A 19,887-nucleotide genomic window follows, 5' to 3' on the forward strand; every position below is an offset into this window, starting at 1 on the left:
GGCATTAAAAACAAAATGATTAATTGCCAGTATTTAAACAACACATTAGAAACAAAGCTAGGGTTTGACAGATCTGAAAACTGAATGCTATAACTGCTCATATCATGTCAAATAAAATTAAAACTTGGGGAGGCAAATAAAGAGTCAATAGCTGTCTTTTCACCTCAGTACAAGCTCACTGACATCTAAACTGGACAGATTACAACTCAAAATACATAAATTTGCTTGCTAAGAAAAACAAACATACCTCTCCAAGAAGAACAATGTGTTTTATGAGGGCTACAATCAGATTGAGGTCTATTTTATCATCATCATGCAGAACTTCCAAGGCTTCAATCGTACTGTCAGAATATCTAGACGGGAAGTGAAACATTAAAAAGAAATAAAATCACGCTACCAATATTCATGGCTGTTACCACACACTCATTGAGCACACTTGTGAAATCTTTTTACGCCAAAAGTTTACATTTTTGAGAGATAAGTGGCTGATAACTTCAAGATTATTACATAATGCACTGATGAACAGTTCAAATCAAATACTGAAATAACAGATGTCTCCCTGTAGAGGGGGTGGAAAACAGAACAGCAGTGTAGGAAGGAAGATAAAGAAATTACATCTACCTCAATTCTCAGTGCTGTCACCAGAATCTCCATAATCCATAATGGCAAGTGGGTCGGCAAATGTGTCACATGCTTAGAGCTGGGAAAAGCATCTAAAACGACAACTTTCTCATATAGAATGAGGCCATTCATCCTACTCCTTGTTAGAATGCTCCATAATAATCTTGTATTCTGTTCCCTTCTCATAGGCCTATAACTCATCTTTATAAGGTTTTTATCATAACCATTTCCTTTGGTTGTGATAAAAACCTTTTAAAGATAGTCTTGATCCAACAGCCTTCTCTCGGTATAAAGAAATTCCTCCTGATCCACTCTGCTTGCTTAGTCAGTAATAATTTCTAACTGATGACTTCCAACCACCCTTACAACATCATAATGAATTTCAAGATTTTCATTTTTAAAATCTCATTCTTCTCTCTTCCAATGGAGGAAGTACCAATACACAAATTCACCTCAGAGTAATCTAATTTTCCAAACCGGATGACTTCCTGGTGAATCTTAGTTCTTTGCTCCAAAATGGGCTGCGCCAAAACTGCTCCAAATACCATACTTACAGTCAAAGCAACAATTTAGAGATTGAGCTGATAGATGTAGTGTGTTTGTATCTCATCAAGTATTGTGCATCAACAGTAGATGTGAACACCACCAGACACATCGACACATTAATCAATGAAGAATGTCATGGGGAAGGGGACAGAGATAGAGCTTCACATTTAAAGTTCACATTTCCTGACAGCAGGGAGTCCAGAACCAGGTGTCACCGTTCAAGGCAATGAGGAGGCCATTTCAGATTAAGATGAGGAGAAATTATTGCACCCAGATTGTGGTGAGCCTATGGAATTCTCTGTCACAGAAAGTAGTTGAAGCCAAAATAATGAATGCTTTCAGGGGGGAGTTAGATATCGATCTTAGGGCTCAAGGGATCAAAGGGTATGGGGAGAAAACAGAACAGGGTACTAAATTGAATGATCAGCAAGGACAAATCAGGTTCAAAAGAGCCTGACTGCCTTCTCCTGCTCTTATTTTCTATGTTTGTCAAAGATCTTTTCTCTGTTACTTTTACTTGTTCTTCTTTGAAAGTTTTTGCTTTGAAGGAATTATTATTCAGCTCTGTCAGCCATATACCAGCATACAACACAAAAATGATGTTCAAACTATCTTCAAGAATTTTACAGCCTTATCAGGAGTCCTTTCAGATTCAGTTAACTGTGTTTCTCTCTCCACAAATGCTGCCAAACCTGCTGAATTTTCTGTTATCGTTGTTTTGCAGTAGGTTGGTACATCAGTTTGGATCTTGAGGAAAAAAGTGAAGATACAGGCAAACAATCAATGTGGTACATGGACAACTCGTCATTAGCCAAGTCATTGAAGTAGGGTGATACCACTAAATAAAGGGCCAGGGCCAGACATTGAAGGCCTCTTCATTTTTCTTCTTGTAGAAGGGGGCAGAAAAGATTTGGTAGGCTGTTGTAGGTTGTTGTATGCTTGTACTTTGTGGATTGGGATTGTGCTTTGGGGGAGTGGGGGTAAGCGAGAGCAAAAAAGAGCAACATACTGGAAGGATCAGTGCTGAAGAGGCCCGAACATTATAGGTCAATCTTCCTTGTGGCCAAATCAGCAAAATCCATCCAGGGCACTTTAAGAGAACTCTGGTACAAAGTGGCATCCAATATGTACATAAAGGTTCAGGTACCACACACATCTGTATCCTACTCTAGCTCAAGCATTTTAACAGGAATGAAAATGACTGATGATTTGCTTTTTTTTAAAAATAGGGCCTGGGAAGGATTCATGGTGTCAATAGAAATGATTTGGCTAATGTCTCCAAATGTCACTGCATACCTTCCTTGCAACTCTCTTAAATATTCTGGCCATTGTTGCTGGTATTCTTCCTCCACTCGTTCCTTCTCTGGTCGAAACATGCAACCTTGCATGAATCTCCTCTTGGAGGACGGTCTCCGAATTTCTTGGGTTTGTGGACGATACCTGAATCAAAATGTAAATAAGCATTAAAGCAGATAATGATAGTGTTAATTAACAACTGTACAAATGCCTTTTGTGTATTTTTCACCAAGTTGCATGCTTTAATAAATGGAAAAAATCCAATGCTAAATGTTTACACTGTGCAACTGCATTAAGGTAAATGTCTCTATCCCTTCTACACAGAGGAAACAGAACACCCTGTATTTGCCTTATAGTAATGACTTCAAGAGAAGGCCAATCCAGATCATTAACAAACTGACTTACTGGAGCAACTCAATTACATCTTCCAAGATGTATTCCTTCACTGGATAGGTGAATCCCGGAATATGCAGCATGGGACAGTTGCCTGTAAGAAAATGGAGCAAACCATCACGTTGAAGAGAAACTTATATCAACCCCAGCAATTATTTGTCACAAGCTACCTGGAGCCATTACGTTTCAGAAGTGAAAAACTGGAGCAGAACACTCAACTCTCACAGTCCAAAGATGTGCAGTCAGGTGAATTGGCCATGCTAAGTTGCCCGTAGTGTTAGGTGAAGGGGTAAATGTAGTGGTCTGGGTGGGTTGCGCTTCGGCGGGTCAGTATGGACTTGTTGGGCCGAAGGGCCTGTTTCCACACTAAGTAATCTAATATCAAAATTTCTACACGATAAAAATAGAAAGAACTGCTATTGCTGTAAATCAGAAAATAACATTGCTGAAAAAGCTCAACAGGTCTGGTAGCATCAGTGGAGAGAAATCAGAGTTAACTTTTTGGGTGGAGCAACCCTTCCTTAGAACTTCGATAGTATTGCCACCCAGATGCCATTTTAACCTGGGCCAAATCTAATGGAATGGTCTTAAAGACAGCAGAATTTTAAACGCAAGTGAGTTGCAGTTTAGACTGGAGTATTCATGATCTTTCCCACGAGTTCAAAGGTCCACAAATGCAAACAGTGATTGCCCCAAAATATGGCCACACTCTGAAATTGGAATGGCAAGAGTCCAGCAATTGCACCCGATTCAGTGTTAATAAACTTGATGAATATTAGCGAATTAGTTGTTTATACACGTTTACTTGGTTTCTAATGGACTCATTCAAAAAGCAGAGACTGCAGTGTTGCTTCATACTTTTGGTGAGGGGTTTAAAGCTACTTTGAAGTATGATTTATTTAGACCACAGAGGCAAGACATAGCAGTAGGAGTAGGCAGTCAGCCATCAAGTCTGCTCTGTCATTCAATAACGTCAGAAGTCACACAACATGAGGTTATAGTCCAACAGGTTTATTTGAAATTATCATCAGGTAAAGTGCCAGTCTTCAGACTTCATCTGAGGAAGGAGCAGCATTCCAAAAGCTTGTGATCTCAAGCAAACCTAATGGACGGGTTGGATTGAAAGGTCTGTTTCCATGCTGTACATCTTTATGATTCTATGTACATCAAGTAACCTCGTGTCACATGACTTCTAATTTTGCCCACCCCTGTCCAACACAGGCACCTCCATATCATACCTCTCATTCAATGAGATGATAATCCCTAACTCCATAACTGCACTTTCCTGCCTTTTCCTACAACCAATAATTTCCCCATTAAAAATCTGTCCATATCTTCGGCTTGAATATCGTCTGTGGCCAAGTCTCGATAGCCCTTTGCGTTAGGAATTCCACAGATTCACAACCCTAGGAGGAGAAATTCCTCATCTATCTTAAAATGTACAAACCCCGATTCTGAGCATATGTCCTCTGGTCCTAGAATCTCCCAGGGAGAACTAGCCATTTGGATACAGAACTGGCTCAAAAGGTAGAAGACAGAGGGTGATGGAGAGTTGTTCTTCAGACTGGAGGCCTGAGACCAGTGGATTGCCACAAGGATCAGTGCTAGGTCCGCTACATTTTTTCATTTACATAAATGATTTGGATGTGAGCATAAGAAGTACAGTTAGTAAGTTTGCACATGACACCAAAATTGGAGGCGTAGTGGACAGCGAAGGTGGTTACCTAAGATTACAACAGGATCTTGATCAGATGGGCCAATGGTCCGAGAAGTGGCAGATGGAGTTTAATTCAGATAAATGTGAGGTGCTGCATTTTGGGAAAGCAAATCTTAGCAGGACTTATACACTTAATGGTAAGGTCCTAGGGAGTGTTGCTGAACAAAGAGACCTTGGAGGGCAGGTTCATAGCTCCTTGAAAGTGGGTCGCAGGTAGATAGGGTAGTGAAGAAGGCGTTTGATATGCTTTCCTTTATTGGTCAAAGTCTTGAGTACAGGAGTTGGGAGGTCATGTTGCGGCCGTACAGGACATTGGTTAGACCACTGTTGGAAAGTTGCGTGCAATTCTGGTCTCCTTCCTATTGGAAAAGGGTTGTGAAACTTGAAAGGGTCCAGAAAAGATTTACAAGGATGTTGCCAGGGTTGGAGGATTTGAGCTCTAGGGAGAGGCTAAACAGGCTGGGACTGTTTTCCCCGGAGGGTCGGAGGCTGAGGGGTGACCTTATAGAGGCGTACAAAATTATGAGGGGAATGGATAGGATAAATACACAACGTCTTTTCCCTGGGGCCAGGGAGTCCAGAACTAGAGGGCATAGATATAGGGTGAGAGGGGAAAGATATAAAAGAGACCTAAGGGGCAACTTTCGCATGCAGAGGGTGGTACGTGTACGGAATGAGCTGCCAGAGGATGTGGTGGAGTCTGGTACAACTGCAACATTTAAAAGGCATTTGGATGGGTAAATAAATAGGAAGGGTTTGGAGTGATATGGGTCTAGTAGGTGGGACTAGATTGGGTTGGACTATCTGGTCGGCATGGATGGGTTGGACTGAAGGGTCTGTTTCATGCTGTCTATCTCTATGACTGCAAGGCAAGGGGAACCAGCCCCTCCATATCTTCCCTTTCAAGTCTTCAAAAAATCTTGCATATTTCAATAAGTTTGCCATCTAAATTCAAGTGACTATAGGCCCAACCTATCTCTGGCATCAGCCTCATAAACCTTCACTGGACTACATCCAACGCCATGCATCTTTCCTTAGATAAGGGGCCTAAAACTGTACACGGTATTCTAGCTGCAGTCTGAACAAGAACAAAGTAAATTACAGCACATGAACAGGACCTTTGGCCCTCCAAGCCTGCGCCGATCCAGATCCTCTATTTTCTAAGGTTCTGTACCCTTTTGCTCCCTGCCAATGCATGTATCTGTTGAGGTACATCTTAAATGACACTATCATGCCTGCCTCTACCACCTCTTGTTGGCAACACGCTCCAGGCACCCACCACCCTCTGCATTAGGAACTTTCCTCACATATCTCCCTTGAACCTTTCCCCTCTCACCTTGAGTTTGTGACCTCTAGTAACTGAGTCCCCCACTCTGGGAAATAGCTTCTTGCTATTCACCCTGTCAATACTTCCCATGATTTTGCCGAACTCAGTCAGGTCCCCGCTCAATGTCTTTTTAATGAAAATAACCCTAATCCATTCAACCTGTCTTCATAGCTAGCGCCCTCCATTTCAGGCAACATCCTGGTGAATTTCCTCTGCACCCTCTCCAAAACATCTACATCTTTCTGGTAATGTGGTGACCAGAACTATACGCAGTATTCCAAATGTGGCCGAATCAAAGTCCTATACAACTGTATTATGACCTGCTGACTCTTGTACACAATATTCCGTCCAATGAAGGAAAGCATGCCACATGCATTCTTGACAGCTCCATCGACCTGCTTTGCCACCTTCAGGGTACAATGGACTTGAACACCTAGATCTCTCTGCACAGCAATTTTCCATTTACTGTATAAATCAGATTTTTTTTAGATTACTTACAGTGTGGAAACAGACCCATCAGCCTACACTGACCCAAAGCACAACCCACCCAGACCCATTCCCCTACATTCACCTCTTCACCTAACACTACAGGCAATTTAGCTTGGCCAATTCACCTAATCTGTACATTTTTGGACTGTGGGAGGAAACTGGAGCACCCGGAGGAAACCCACGCAGACACTGGGAGAACGTACAAACTCCAAACAGTCAGTCGCCTGAGGCGGGAATTGAACCCGGGTCTCTGGCACTGTGAGGCAGCAGTGCTAACCACTTGCCACCGTGCCGCCCACATAGTTCTCTCTTGAATTATCTTCCAAAACGCATCATCTAACATTTGCCTGGACTGAACTCCATTTGTCATTTCTCCACCCAACTCTCCAAACAATCTATATTCTACTGCATTCTGACAGTCCCCTTCATTATCTGCTACTCCATCAATCAGCGTGTCATCTGCAAACTTGCTAATCAGCCCACCTATACCTTTCTCCTCATCATTTATGTATATTACAAACAACAGTAGTCCTAACACTGATCCCTGTGGAACACCACTGATCACAGTTCTCCATTTTGAGAAACTTCTTTTCATTACTACTGTCTCCTGCTGTTCTCTACCCATCTAGCTTGTACACCCTGGACCCAATATGACTTCAGTTTCTCCATCAGCCTACCAAGGGGAACCTTATCAAATGTCTCACTGAAGTCCATGTGCATGACATTTTCAGCCCTTCTCTCCTCAACAACTTTGTCATTTCCTCAAGAGAATTCTATTAAGTTGGTAAGACATGACCTTCCCTGCACAAAACCATGTTGCCTATCACTGATAAGGTTATTTTCATCCAAATGTAAATAGATCGTAACTCTTAGTATTTTCTCTAGCACCTTCCCTACCCTGATGTCAGGCTCACTGGTCTATAACTACTTGGATTACCCCTACTACTCTTCTAAAACAAGGAGACAACATTAGCAACTTCCCAGTCTTCCAAGACCTCACCCATGCTCAAGGATCCAGTAAAGGTATCTGTTAAGGCCCCAACTATTTTCTCTCTCGCTCCCCTCAGTAACCTGGGATAGATCCCATCCAGATCTGGGGATCTGTCCACCATAATGACTTTTAGAGTACACAATACTGTCTCCCTCCTTTTGCCGACTTGACAGAGTAATCAAAAAGCTATCCCTAAAAGTATCATCCGTCATGTCCCTCTCCTCGGTGAAAACAGACAATAAGGACTCAGTAGAATCTCACCCATTTTCTCTGACTCCATACCTAACTTTCTCCTTTGTCCTTGAGCGGGCCAACCCTTTCGCTCCTTACATACGACTAAAAGACTGATTTTTCTTAAACCTGTTTGCTAAAGATATCTCATGGTTCCTTTTAGCACTCTTATCTCTTTGTTTCAGAGTGGTCCCACTTTCCTTAATGTTGTTCCAAAGCTTTGTGTGCTTTTTCCTCTGAACTAGTCTCAATTTCACCAGTCATCCATGGTTCCTTAATCTCATCATTTCCATACTTCATTTTCAGAGGGACATGTCTGTCCTACACTCTAATCAACCTCTCTTTAAAAGCCTCCCACCTATCAAATGTGGATTCACCTTCAAACAGCTGCTCCCAATCCACATTCCCCAGCTCCTACCAAATTTTGCTGTGGTTGTCCTTGCCCCAATTTAGCACTCTTCCTTTAGGACCACTCTCCCTTTAGGACCACTCTCTTCTTTGTCCAGAAGTATTCTAAAATTTACAGAATCATGATCACTATTCCCAAAGTAATCCCCTATTGAAACTTCAGCTCATTCCCCAACACCAGGTGCAGTGTGGCCCCCTTCCAGAGTTGAACTATTTATATACTGCTCTATAAAACCCTCCTGGATGTTACTTACAAATTCTGCTCCATCTAAACCTCTAAAACAAAATGAATCCCCGTCAATGTTGGGAAAATTAAAATTTCCCATCACCACCACCCTGTTGCTCCGACACCTTTCTATAATTGATTTCCATATTTGTCCCTCTATCTCATGTTCACTGTTGGGAGGCCTGTGGTACAATCCCAACATTGTTACCACACCTTTCCTATTTTTGAGTTCTGCCCATATTGCCTCACTGCTCAAGCCCTCCATCTGCCCTCCTTCAGCACAGCGGTGATATCCTCTTTGACCAGTAATGCAACTCCTCCATCCCTTTTACCTCCCTCTCTATCGCACCTGAATCATCCATATTCTCCGATATTTGGTTGCCAATCTTGCTCTTCCATTAACCAAGCCTCAGTAATAGCAATAACATCATATTCCCAGGTAGTAATCCAAGCCGTAAGTTAATCTGCCTTACTTAGTACACATCTCACATTAAAAAAGCACCTCAGACCACCTGTCCCTTTGCGTTCATCATCTGCTCCCTGTCTACTCTTCTCCTGCGTTACTCTGACTTCATTTTCTCCTTACTTACAGGTTTTAGTTACTTTCCCTTTACTGTCCACTAACTTCATGCGGTTCCCACACCCCCGCCCACCATATCAGCTTCAAACCCTCCCCAACAGTGCTAGCAAAAGCATCCCCTAGGACATTGGTTCCAGTCCTGCCTACATGTAGACTGTCCAATTTGACAAAGCCCCACCTCTCCCAGAACCAGTCCCAATGTCCCAAAAATCTGAAGCCCTCCCTCCTGCACCTTCTCTCAAGCCATTCATTCATTTTGCCTATTCTTTCAATTCTACTCTGACTAGTGCCTTGTAGTTTCAGCAAAACGTCTCACTGTTATACTCCATTCCCTTTGAAATAAAGGCCAGCATTTCATTTGCCTTCCCAATTACCTGCTGAAACTGAATGCTAACTTTTTATGATTCATGAATAAGGATTCCCAAATCCCTTTGTGCTGTAGCTTTTTGCAAGTCTTTTTCCAGCGTTTGTTGGTCAGTGCATTGAGTGTAAGAGTTGAGGCGTCATGTTGCGGCTATACAGGACATTGGTAATGCCACTATTGGAATACTGTGTGCAAATCTGGTCTCCCTGCTATAGGAAGGATGTTGTGAAACTTGGAAGGGTTCAGAAAAGATTTATAAGGATGTTATAAACATCTTTATGTCAGAGTGTTTGAGCTATAGGGAGGGGCTGAATAGACTAGGGCTATTTTCTCTGGAGCATTGGAAGAGGAGGGGTGTGATCTTAGAGGTTTAGGAAGTCATGAGGGCATGGATAGGTAAAAGACAGGGTGGTGTGGGGGAAAAAAAAAGTCCAAAACTAGAGGGAATAGGTTTAAAGGTGAAAGGGAAAAGATTTAAAAGGGACCTAAGGGGCAAAGTTTTCACACAGAATGTGCTGCATGCATGGAATGAGCTGCCAGAGGAAGGTGGTAGTGGCTGGTACAATTACAACATTTGAAAGGCATCCGGAATGGGTATACGAGCAGGAAATGTGTTGAGAGATACAGACCAAATGGGACTAGATTTATTTAGGATATCTGGTCCACACAGTTGAGTTTGACCGTAGGGTCTGTTCCCGTGCTGAAAATCTCTGACTCTATTTAAATAATATTCAGCTCCTTTATTCTTCTTGCAAGTGCATAACCTTATATTTTTCCACATTATATTCCATCTGCCAAGTTTTTGCCTACTTGCTTAACCTATCTATCTCCCTCACCACTTTTGTTCCAATCTATTTTTGGTTCATATGCAAATTTGGTTACATACATTCATTTGCTTCAGCCAAGTCATGAATATATATAGTAAATAACCATGGCCCTAGAACTAACCCCTTTGGCACTCAACTCCATTCTAAAAATGGCCCCTTATCCCAACTCTTCTATTTATTGGCAAATCTCCTATTTATACTAATAGACTACCACCATGGGTCAGATTTTAAGAGCTGCCGTTGACATCTCTTTTGCCAAAGGCACAACCAATGGTCAGCTTGTGCAGTGAAACCAACAGCAGCAGTGCCTGACCCTGGAAATGTCGCAATGCTCAGCGACAGCAACAAGAATGTTTCCACTTGTAAGCTCACAATTCCACAAACAATCCAATCATTCTGATCAACACCCTTAAAAAGTTGAGGAAGCCAGAATCACAAGCAAATAGCTTGCACAATATTTAAAAAGAACGAAATGCTTTTTGCTAGTAAATCTTCATTCTAACCCCAGGAAAGAAAATTACAAGATGAATCTCTTGCTGTAAATTTAACTTCAGTATCAAGATAGAGTGCTGAACCATTTTATTGCACTTTCCAGATTTTGGGAAAAGCCAGCCCGAGATCAAAGTATCCGCTTCATTCTACATCCTTGTTACATTGATACTGCATTCATTCTCTGGATATAAACATTACTGGTGAGGTGGACCTTTGTTACACAGCCTACACACCCTCAGGTCCCATTAAGCTTACTAAAAAGAAAAGGAAGATGTATCTTTCGCTCAGCTGTTAAGAGTTAATCTGTGTAACCAAAGGAAGGACTGACTGCAAATGCTTTGTTTGACCAAGGTTTATTAAGGTTCACTGGTTATGTCCCAAAATCAGACACCCTTGTTACCAGGCAGAATGACAGCATAAACATTATACACATGGCAAAAAACATTCGGAAGAGTGAGGAGAAATAGACGAGGAGGAATTTGCAAGTCTCTGGAGGAAGAGTAAAGAGACTAACCGGATTGCTTTCTCAAACAGCCAATGTACGTTTCCTTCAGTGCTGAATAATGCAGTTAATTTTAAGAAACCAACAGACTGAGTTCACTGAAGTTTCAACAAGAATTTGCCAATCCTACTTACCAAAATATTCTGAAAACTTGTCAGCATTTAGAGTTGCACTCATCAATATCACCTTCAGATCTGGCCTGAACGGCAGGATGTCCTTCACAATTGTCATCAGGACATCTGACTGCAAACTCCTCTCGTGGACCTCGTCCAAAACAAGGTGACTGACAGTAGATAGAAGACTGTGGAAAGAGATTTTTTTTCTTACTAAGTGTTATTAAGACTGCGCCAACTATATTATTTTGAGAAACAACTTGGAATTAGAGAGTAATTGGGAATATATAATTAAGAATTTACCCTGAATAAAATGAACTATATACCATAATAATTAGTTCTGTACTTACGAGTCTGACTGTAGCCACTGGAGAATGATTCCAGTCGTGCAGTACAAGATGGAACCTTGTTTCCGTGGCAGGCGGCTGTTAAGCAAGAAAGAAAATGTTTAAATAAACGCTGGAAAACATACTTTCCATCAAACAGCTCCTAAGTCAGTTGTATAAATGAACTAAAAGTACATGTTCTGCACATAAAAGGTTTCTTGTGAACCTTGCTGAAGGTTTTCTTCAAGTTGTGTTTAATTGTCTCAGTCTATATCACCTGTAGCAGTCTGTATCAACTGATACAGAAGTAGAAATTCAGTAGCAGCAGCGCTGAGTGGGTACCACTCATCTCAGTGTCAGAATTGTGCAGGTTAATGTGTCACTTCATGTCTTGACCACTAAAGTTTAGGCTGACATTCTAGTGCAATACCAGCACAGCCCATAAACCATTTTATAGATGAGATGTTAAACCCATGCCCTGTTTGCCCCCTCAAGAGTACATAAAAGATCCCAAGATATCATTTCAAAGAGTAAATAATGAGGTCTGCAGATGCTGGAGATCACAGCTGAAAATGTGTTGCTGGTTAAAGCACAGCAGGTTAGGCAGCATCTCAGGAATAGGGAATTCGACGTTTCGAGCATAAGCCCTTCATCAGGAATGAGAGAGAGTAGCCAAGCAGGCTAAGATAAAAGGTAGGGAGGAGGGACTTGGGGGAGGTGCGATGGAGGTGGGATAGGTGGAAGGAGGTCAAGGTGAGGGTGATAGGCGGAGTGGGGTGGGGGCGGAGAGGTCAGTAAGGAGATTGCAGGTTAGGAGGGCGGTGCTGAGTTGAGGGAACCGACTGAGACAAGGTGGGGGGAGGGGAAATGAGGAAACTGGAGAAATCTGAATTCATACCTTGTGGTTGGAGGGTTCCCAGGCGGAAGATGAGGCGCTCCTCCTCCAGCCGTCGTGTTGTTATGTTCTGCCGGTGGAGGAGTCCAAGGACCTGCATGTCCTCGGTGGAGTGGGAGGGAGAGTTAAAGTGTAACACTTTAACTCTCCCTCCCACTCCACCGAGAACATGCAGGTCCTTGGACTCCTCCACCGGCAGAACATAACAACACGACGGCTGGAGGAGGAGCGCCTCATCTTCCGCCTGGGAACCCTCCAACCACAAGGTATGAATTCAGATTTCTCCAGTTTCCTCATTTCCCCTCCCCCCACCTTGTCTCAGTCGGTTCCCTCAACTCAGCACCGCCCTCCTAACCTGCAATCTCCTTACTGACCTCTCCGCCCCCACCCCACTCCGGCCTATCACCCTCACCTTGACCTCCTTCCACCTATCCCACCTCCATCGCCCCTCCCCCAAGTCCCTCCTCCCTACCTTTTATCTTAGTCTGCTTGGCTACTCTCTCTCATTCCTGATGAAGGGCTTATGCTCGAAACGTCGAATTCCCTATTCCTGAGATGCTGCCTAACCTGCTGTGCTTTAACCAGCAACACATTTTCAGCTATCATTTCAAAGAGGAGGAGGGGAATTCAGTTTAATTTTTATCTTCCAACCAGTTGTTTAAAAAAACAGATTATCACAGCGCTACTTGTGGGACAACACATCATGTAAACAGATGGTTGTATTGACTGCAAGTTCCATTTATATATATGCACACCTAGTGGTCTAACTCAAACACATCAGGTTAATATCATTGGACAACTGGTAGCTTAAATATCTGGTTACACAACTAGAAAAAAAATATCCACAACACAGTTAACCAACCTCAAGGCCATCAAATCAGTTGCAGGTACGAGGAATTGGGGGGACCGAGTATATGAAAGGGAAGTTCCTTTGAGAGCCAGGACTACAGAAGCTATCATTCCACATTTCAGGAATTCTTTCAAACAGTTATTCATTCCCAGGATGTAGGCATTTCTGGCTAGGCCAATATTATTGCCCAGAGGGTAGTTAAGCAAAAAACCACGTTACTGTAAGTCTGGAGTTGCACATAGGTCAGTCCCAGAGGATGGTAAACTTCCTCTCCTGAAGGACGCCAGTGAACCAGATGAGGTTTTTCTTTCCCTGATGGCTGACTGTGATTACACGATCACCATTATGTCAGTTGTTGATTCCAGACTTTATTAAATTCAAATTTCACCGTCTGCCACAGTGAGATTCGATACCAAGTCCTTGGATTCTCAATTGCTCGCCCTGTGACATTTCACTGTGCGCTGGCACGGTGGCAAAGAGGCATGACAATTAGAGTATATAAAGATTAAATAAATGGGTGGGCTCAGGTCCAGAGAGAAAGCAAATTCAATGCAAGAATGGATGAAGGGAGACACTTGAGCAAACTCCCTTGTTTTCCTTCAAAATAGTGAATGGGTCTTTTATGTTCACCTGAACACTCAACTAGGGACTTGATTTGATATTTTGTGTGAAAACATTCCATACAGTACATCACACTCTCCAGTACTGCTCTGGAATGTCAGCCTATACTTCATGCTCCAGTGGGTCTCGAACCAACAACTTCCTCAGCACTCCTACCACTATCAGTTGATACAGATTGCTACAGCTGGTATAGACTGAATGAGCCATTAAAGACAACTCGAAGAAAGTCTGGCATAATCCTGATCAAATCCACAAAAAGATTCACAAGAAACCTTTTATGTGCAGAACATTACTTTTAGTTAATTTATACAACTGAACTGAAAACATCTCAGTCAAACTCAGGAGATAATAAAAGGCTAAATATAGTTTCATTAATCAATGCAAGGGATCATCATTGCACAGGAAGATCAGCAAAAAGGAAGCAGTGCTCAAAATCCAATATTCACTTTTACATTCGAAACGACATTGGACACTAGGTTGTACTATAATTATTCCATTCACACAATCAACTTTATGATCAGTCCTATTTGCAGTTTCTTAGTCAATACATGGCTCATGAATGACATCAAGATGATGGATTATGTGGTCATTATCAAATATTATGTTTGCAGGAACTTTTAAAAATAAACGTACTTAGTTATTCTAAAGCACTTTGGAAAACTTTGAGGTTATAAGCAAGTGGGCTCAACTAATATCCACAAGTTCAGAAGAGAGATTTTTATTCATTCATGGATGTGGATATTGCTGGTTGGGCTACTGCACATTCATCATTGCCCTTGAGAAAGGGGTTGATGAGCTTCTTGATGAAATTTTTTTGGTGTAGGTGCACCCAATGTGTTAAGGAGGGAGTTGCAGAATTGTGACCCAGTGACAGTGATAAAAGAGCAACGCATTTCCAAGTCAGGATGGTAAGTGGCTTCAAGGGGTAATTGCAGTTGGAGGTTCTCCCATGTATTTGTTGCCCTTGTTCCCTCTAGATAGGGATGATCACGGATTTGGAAGGTGTTAGCTAATGAGCCTTGGTGAATTTCTATTGTGCATCTTGTACATCGTACACACGGTTGCTATTGATAGTTGGTGAAAGGAGTGCAAATCACACAGGCCACTTTATTCTGGATGGCATAATACCTCTTGAGTGTTGTTGGACCTGCAATCATTCATCGAAGTGTATTCTACCACACTCCTGCGCCGTGTTGACTGTGGGTAGGGTTTGGGGCCTGGGTGATGAGTGACTCACAGCAGGATTCCTAGCCATGGACCAGCTTTTTGTCATCACAGTATTTATGTGAATATCCCAACTTGGTTTCTGGTTAGTGGTAACACTCTAAATGCTGATAGTGAGTATTCAGTGATGGTAATGCCATCAAACCGTTATGGAATGATCGTTAGGTTGATTCTTGCTGTAGATGGTCATTGCCTATGTGAGATCAATATTATTTGCTACCTGTCAACCTAAGTTGGAATATTGAACAGTTCTTGCTGTATTTGGACACGAACTGTTTCAGTACATGCAAAGTCAACATTATCCAACCAGTAAACATCCCCACTTCTGACCAGAAAGACATTGAAAGTCATTGACGAAGCATCTGAAGATGTTTGGGCTAAGGCACCATCCTTACAAACCTCTGCAAAGATGTTCTGGAGCTGAGATAACCAACCTCCAACATCCACAACCATTCTTGCTTTACACTGGTACAACTACGACCAGAGACATTTCCTGTTTCCACTTTTACTCAGTTTACTTGATGCTGATTTTGGTCAAACATGGTCCTGGGGGCAAAGGTGGTCACTTTCATTTCACCTTTGAAGTTCAGATCTTTGGTTCAAGCTTGAACTAAGGTCATGAGCTGAGAAGCCCTAGCAAAACCCAAACTGAGCAAGTGCTGCTAGACAATGTTAATGGCTCTTTCCATTACTCTCCTAATAGCTGAGAGTAGAAATTTAGGCCATTTTCCAGTGTTGTGACCATACTGCTACACCTTAACTACAACTGCAAGACTGGAGCACATATCTTCAGTACTTTCCCTGGCATGCTGGCAGAGCCAATAGCCTTTCTGTATCCAGTATCTTCAGCCATTTCTTGATATCATGGGGAGTGAATCAAATTGGTCAAAAACCTGCAACTGTTGCTGTGAACTTCTGAAACAAATTGAACTGGATCATCCACTTGGCACTTCTAGCTGAAGTTTGTTGCAAATACACTAACGTGTTGGGCTTTCCCATTTTAGAGAATGGGGATATTTGTGAAGCCTCCTCTGCTGATGAGCAGCTTAATTTTCCTACACCATTCATAACTGGATGAGAGAGGACTGGCAAACTTAGATCTTATTAGCTGGTTGTAGAATTGCTTATTCCTACCTATGACTTGCGGCTTACCTTGTGTTATAGCTTCACCAGGCTGACTTGTCATTGCTATATCTGTTGGTGCTGCTCTTGGCATGCTTTCCTGCACTCTTCATTGAACCAGAGCTGATCACTGGCTTGATGGTGCAGAGGAATGAAGATAAGTCAGGACTTGAGGTTAGAGATTATATCAGAGTACAATCCTGCTGCTGCTGACAGTTCACAGCACCTCATTCATGCCCAATCTTGAGTTGACAAATCTGTTTAAACTCTATCCCATTTAGAAAAGCAGTAGTGCCTCATGACACAGAGGATATCTTCACCATGAAGACGGGACTTTGCCTCTGAAAGGACTGTGCGATGGTCACTATATCAAGGACAAATACATCTGTCACAGGTCAATCTGATAGGATGAGATCAAGTACTTTTTACTTTTTAATTTCTTCACCAATTGCCACAGACCTGGCAGATCCAGCAGGTCAGTCCTTTACAACTCATTAAGCTCAGTCAGAAGCAGTGCTGCTGAGCTACTCTTGGGGATGGAGAGTCCCTTTCCATCCTCAGTGCTTTCTCCAAATGGTGCTGATTCTTAAGCACATTGTAATCAGCAAGATGTTTTCTTGACCATGTTCTGACCTGGTGCCATCGGGCTTCACGGTTCCACAGTCAGTGCTGAGGACTTTCTGGACAATCCCTGTTTGGCTGTATATCACACAGATACCACATCTGTACTGATAGTGAGACAGGACATATCCAAGGTGACTGATGATGTTGTCTGGAACATTGTAAGTATGATTCGGAGAATAGGCAATTGTTTGGCAACTTGATCAAGAAGCAACTGCATTTGAAACATAAAAGATCCTGAGGTCTTGACAGGATGGATATGCAAAGGATGCTTCCTTCCTTTTCTGGTCACCTCATTTTGGGAAAGATGTGGAAGCTTTGGAGAGGGTGCAGAGGAGATTTACCAGGATGTTGCCTGGAATGGAGAATAGCTCATACGAGGATAGGTTGAGAGTGCTAGACCTTTTCTCATTGGAATGGCGAAGGATGAGGGGTGACTTGATAGAGGTTTATAAGAGGATCAGGGGAATAGATAGAGTAGACAGTCAGAGACTTTTTCCCCGGGTACAACAGTGTGTTACAAGGGGACATAAATTTAAGGTGAAGGGTGGAATGTATAGGGGGGATATCAAGGGTAGATTCTTTACCCAGAGAGTGGTGGGGGCATGGAATGTGCTGTCTGTGGGAGTGGTAGAGTCAAAATCATTGGTGACCTTTAAGCGGCAATTGGATAGGTACATGGATAGGTGCTTAAGCTAGGACAAATATTCGGCACAACATCGTGGGCCGAAGGGCCTGTTCTGTGCTGTACTGTTCTATGTTCTCAGGAGAACCTAGAACGTGAAATTACTGTTTAAAAATAACAGATCATCCAGTTAACACAGACAGATGAGGAGTCTTTTTCTGAGAATTGAGTGTCTTTGGAACTCTGCTTTGGAAGGAAGAAAGTCTTTGATTATTTAAGGCAGAGATTAATTGATTCATGATAAGAAAGTGGGTGAAAGAGAATAGTGGAGGGGGGAAGAAAAGAGAGGGAGACAGAGTGGGAGAGAACACAAGCGGAGTCGTCAGATCTATGATTTCAATGCAAATTCTTTCTCACTGTGCACAATTGATGTTTGTTTTTCCAAAGCAGAATGCCAGAGTTAGAGAAATGTACAGCACAGAAACAGAACATTCTGTCCGACTCGCCCATGCCAACCAGATATACAAGACAAATCCAGTCCCATTTGCCAGCATTTGGTCCAACCCCCTCTTAAATCCTTCCTATTAATACATCCATCCAAATGTCTTTCAAATGTTGTAAAATCTTGTAATTGTACCAGTCTCCACCGCTCCCTCTGGCAGCTCATTCCATACACACACCACCCTCTGCATGAAACAATTTGCCCCTTAGGTCCCTTTAAAACTATCTCCTCTCATCTTAAACTTATGCCCTCTAGTTCTGGACACCCCACCCCAGGGAAAAGACCTTGTCTATTTACCCTTTCCATGTTCCTCATGACTTCATAAACTTTTGTAAGGTCAACCCTCAGCCTCAGACGCTCCAGGGAAAACAGCCCCAGCTTATTCAACCTCTCCGTATAGCTCAAACCCTCTAACCCTGGCAAAATCCTTTTACAACTTTTCTGAACCCTTTCAAGTTTCACAACATCCTTCCTGGAGCAGGGGAGACTAAAATTGCACACAGCACTCCAAAGGTGGCCTTACCAATGTTCTGTACATTTCTATTAAAGATGTCAACTGAGAAGTACTGTGTATATACATCAAGCAATTCCAGACAGTGATGTTCCAACAGGAAGCTTATTTCTTGAGTGCTCAACAAATACAAGCAGTTTTTCTCTTTGTCAGGCCATGTATTAGTTTACAGATCTATAACCAGCAAAACAGGCAGGATAGTGACTGGAGGAGTAGAAATCATCTCACCTAATGCTATTGCTGTTACGCATTTAGTCTGCATGATCACAAACCAAAAGGAACTATTTGATCAATGGACATGCTCAAATCACCTGACATGTACACATTATTGGGCGGCACCTGATGCTTTGAACTAGAGTTGGTTCTGCTAGAATGCGAGTTTCTTCAATGCAGATTGGCTATAACACAACTGAAGAATTTAGACCATTATTTGTAGAATGCGAACTTTTCTTAACTATATTGGCTATAATGCAATTCCAGTCCTATTGGTTTGGATGGTGCTGCTATTACTCGATTTTCTTATAACTCGGATTGCATGGGAACGGAACTATCATGTTATATCAAAACAGACTGTACAGCATCTGGTAACCAAGTTCATCCGTGGCACAACTGAAACAGAGTTGGAATTAAAAGGGTCTTTCTTGCATTGGCAGGTTGCAAGCAGTGGGGTATAGTACTTCAGGTGCCCAGGAATCATTTGGAGGTGGGCTAAATGTAATAGTTTTGTATCATCTGCAAATTGGAAACTAAGTGAAAATGCATGTTGTGAGGAAGATAGAAAACTGCTTCAAGAGGATTTGGACAGGCTTAATGAATGGACAATAATGTGACGGGAGAAGATAATGTGGAAAAATACTTTGGGAAGTGGAAGAAAGGTACAGAATATTTGTTTAAATGGCAGGAGGTTGGAAAGTGTAGATGAGCAAGGGGTCCTGGGTGCCCTTGTCAGTAATGCATTGAAGGCAAATATGCAGGTGCAGCAAGCTATTAGAAAGGCTAATGGAATGCTAGCCTTATTCACAACAGGATTTCAATGGAGTTATAGTGAAATCTTGATTAACTGGAGAGAAGCTGAGTTAGATTATGTACTGTATGCACATTGGGCTCCTTATCTCAGGAAGGATACTACTGCCATTAAGGGAATTTAACAAAGATTCACCAGACTTGATCGCAGGATGGCAAGACTGCCCTCCAAACTGGGCTTGTATCCTCCATAGCTTCGAGGAATGATTCATAACAATTTACAAAATATTTAATGGGATAGATAGGGTGGATGCACGTGTTTCCCCTGGTTGGGAAGTCTAAAACCAGGGGCACTTCAACTAAGTGCAATGCCACTAAGGGGACGTGGCAGGTAAAAGGCAGTGAAGTGATTGATCAGCTCTGATTGTACTGAATGGTGGGGCAGGCTCAACAGGCTGAATGGCCAACTTCTATCCTAATGAACAATTCACGAGCACTAATCAT

General features: G+C 42.4%; 1 protein-coding gene across 1 annotated transcript in view; it reads right to left on the minus strand.

Moving 5' to 3' along the window:
• Window positions 1–19,887, minus strand: part of dhx36 (DEAH (Asp-Glu-Ala-His) box polypeptide 36) — an 86,129-nt gene that overhangs the window by 42,964 nt on the left and 23,278 nt on the right. The window contains exons 7-11 of the mRNA XM_060834583.1: window positions 11,474–11,548; window positions 11,145–11,311; window positions 2,869–2,950; window positions 2,464–2,607; window positions 248–353 (exon numbers count right to left, since the gene is read on the minus strand). Coding sequence (XP_060690566.1) covers window positions 248–353; window positions 2,464–2,607; window positions 2,869–2,950; window positions 11,145–11,311; window positions 11,474–11,548 — 574 coding nt within the window. The remainder of the gene's footprint in view (window positions 1–247; window positions 354–2,463; window positions 2,608–2,868; window positions 2,951–11,144; window positions 11,312–11,473; window positions 11,549–19,887) is intronic.

This window comes from Hemiscyllium ocellatum, chromosome 13 (assembly GCF_020745735.1).
Source record: "Hemiscyllium ocellatum isolate sHemOce1 chromosome 13, sHemOce1.pat.X.cur, whole genome shotgun sequence".
NCBI classification, from domain to species: domain Eukaryota; kingdom Metazoa; phylum Chordata; class Chondrichthyes; order Orectolobiformes; family Hemiscylliidae; genus Hemiscyllium; species Hemiscyllium ocellatum.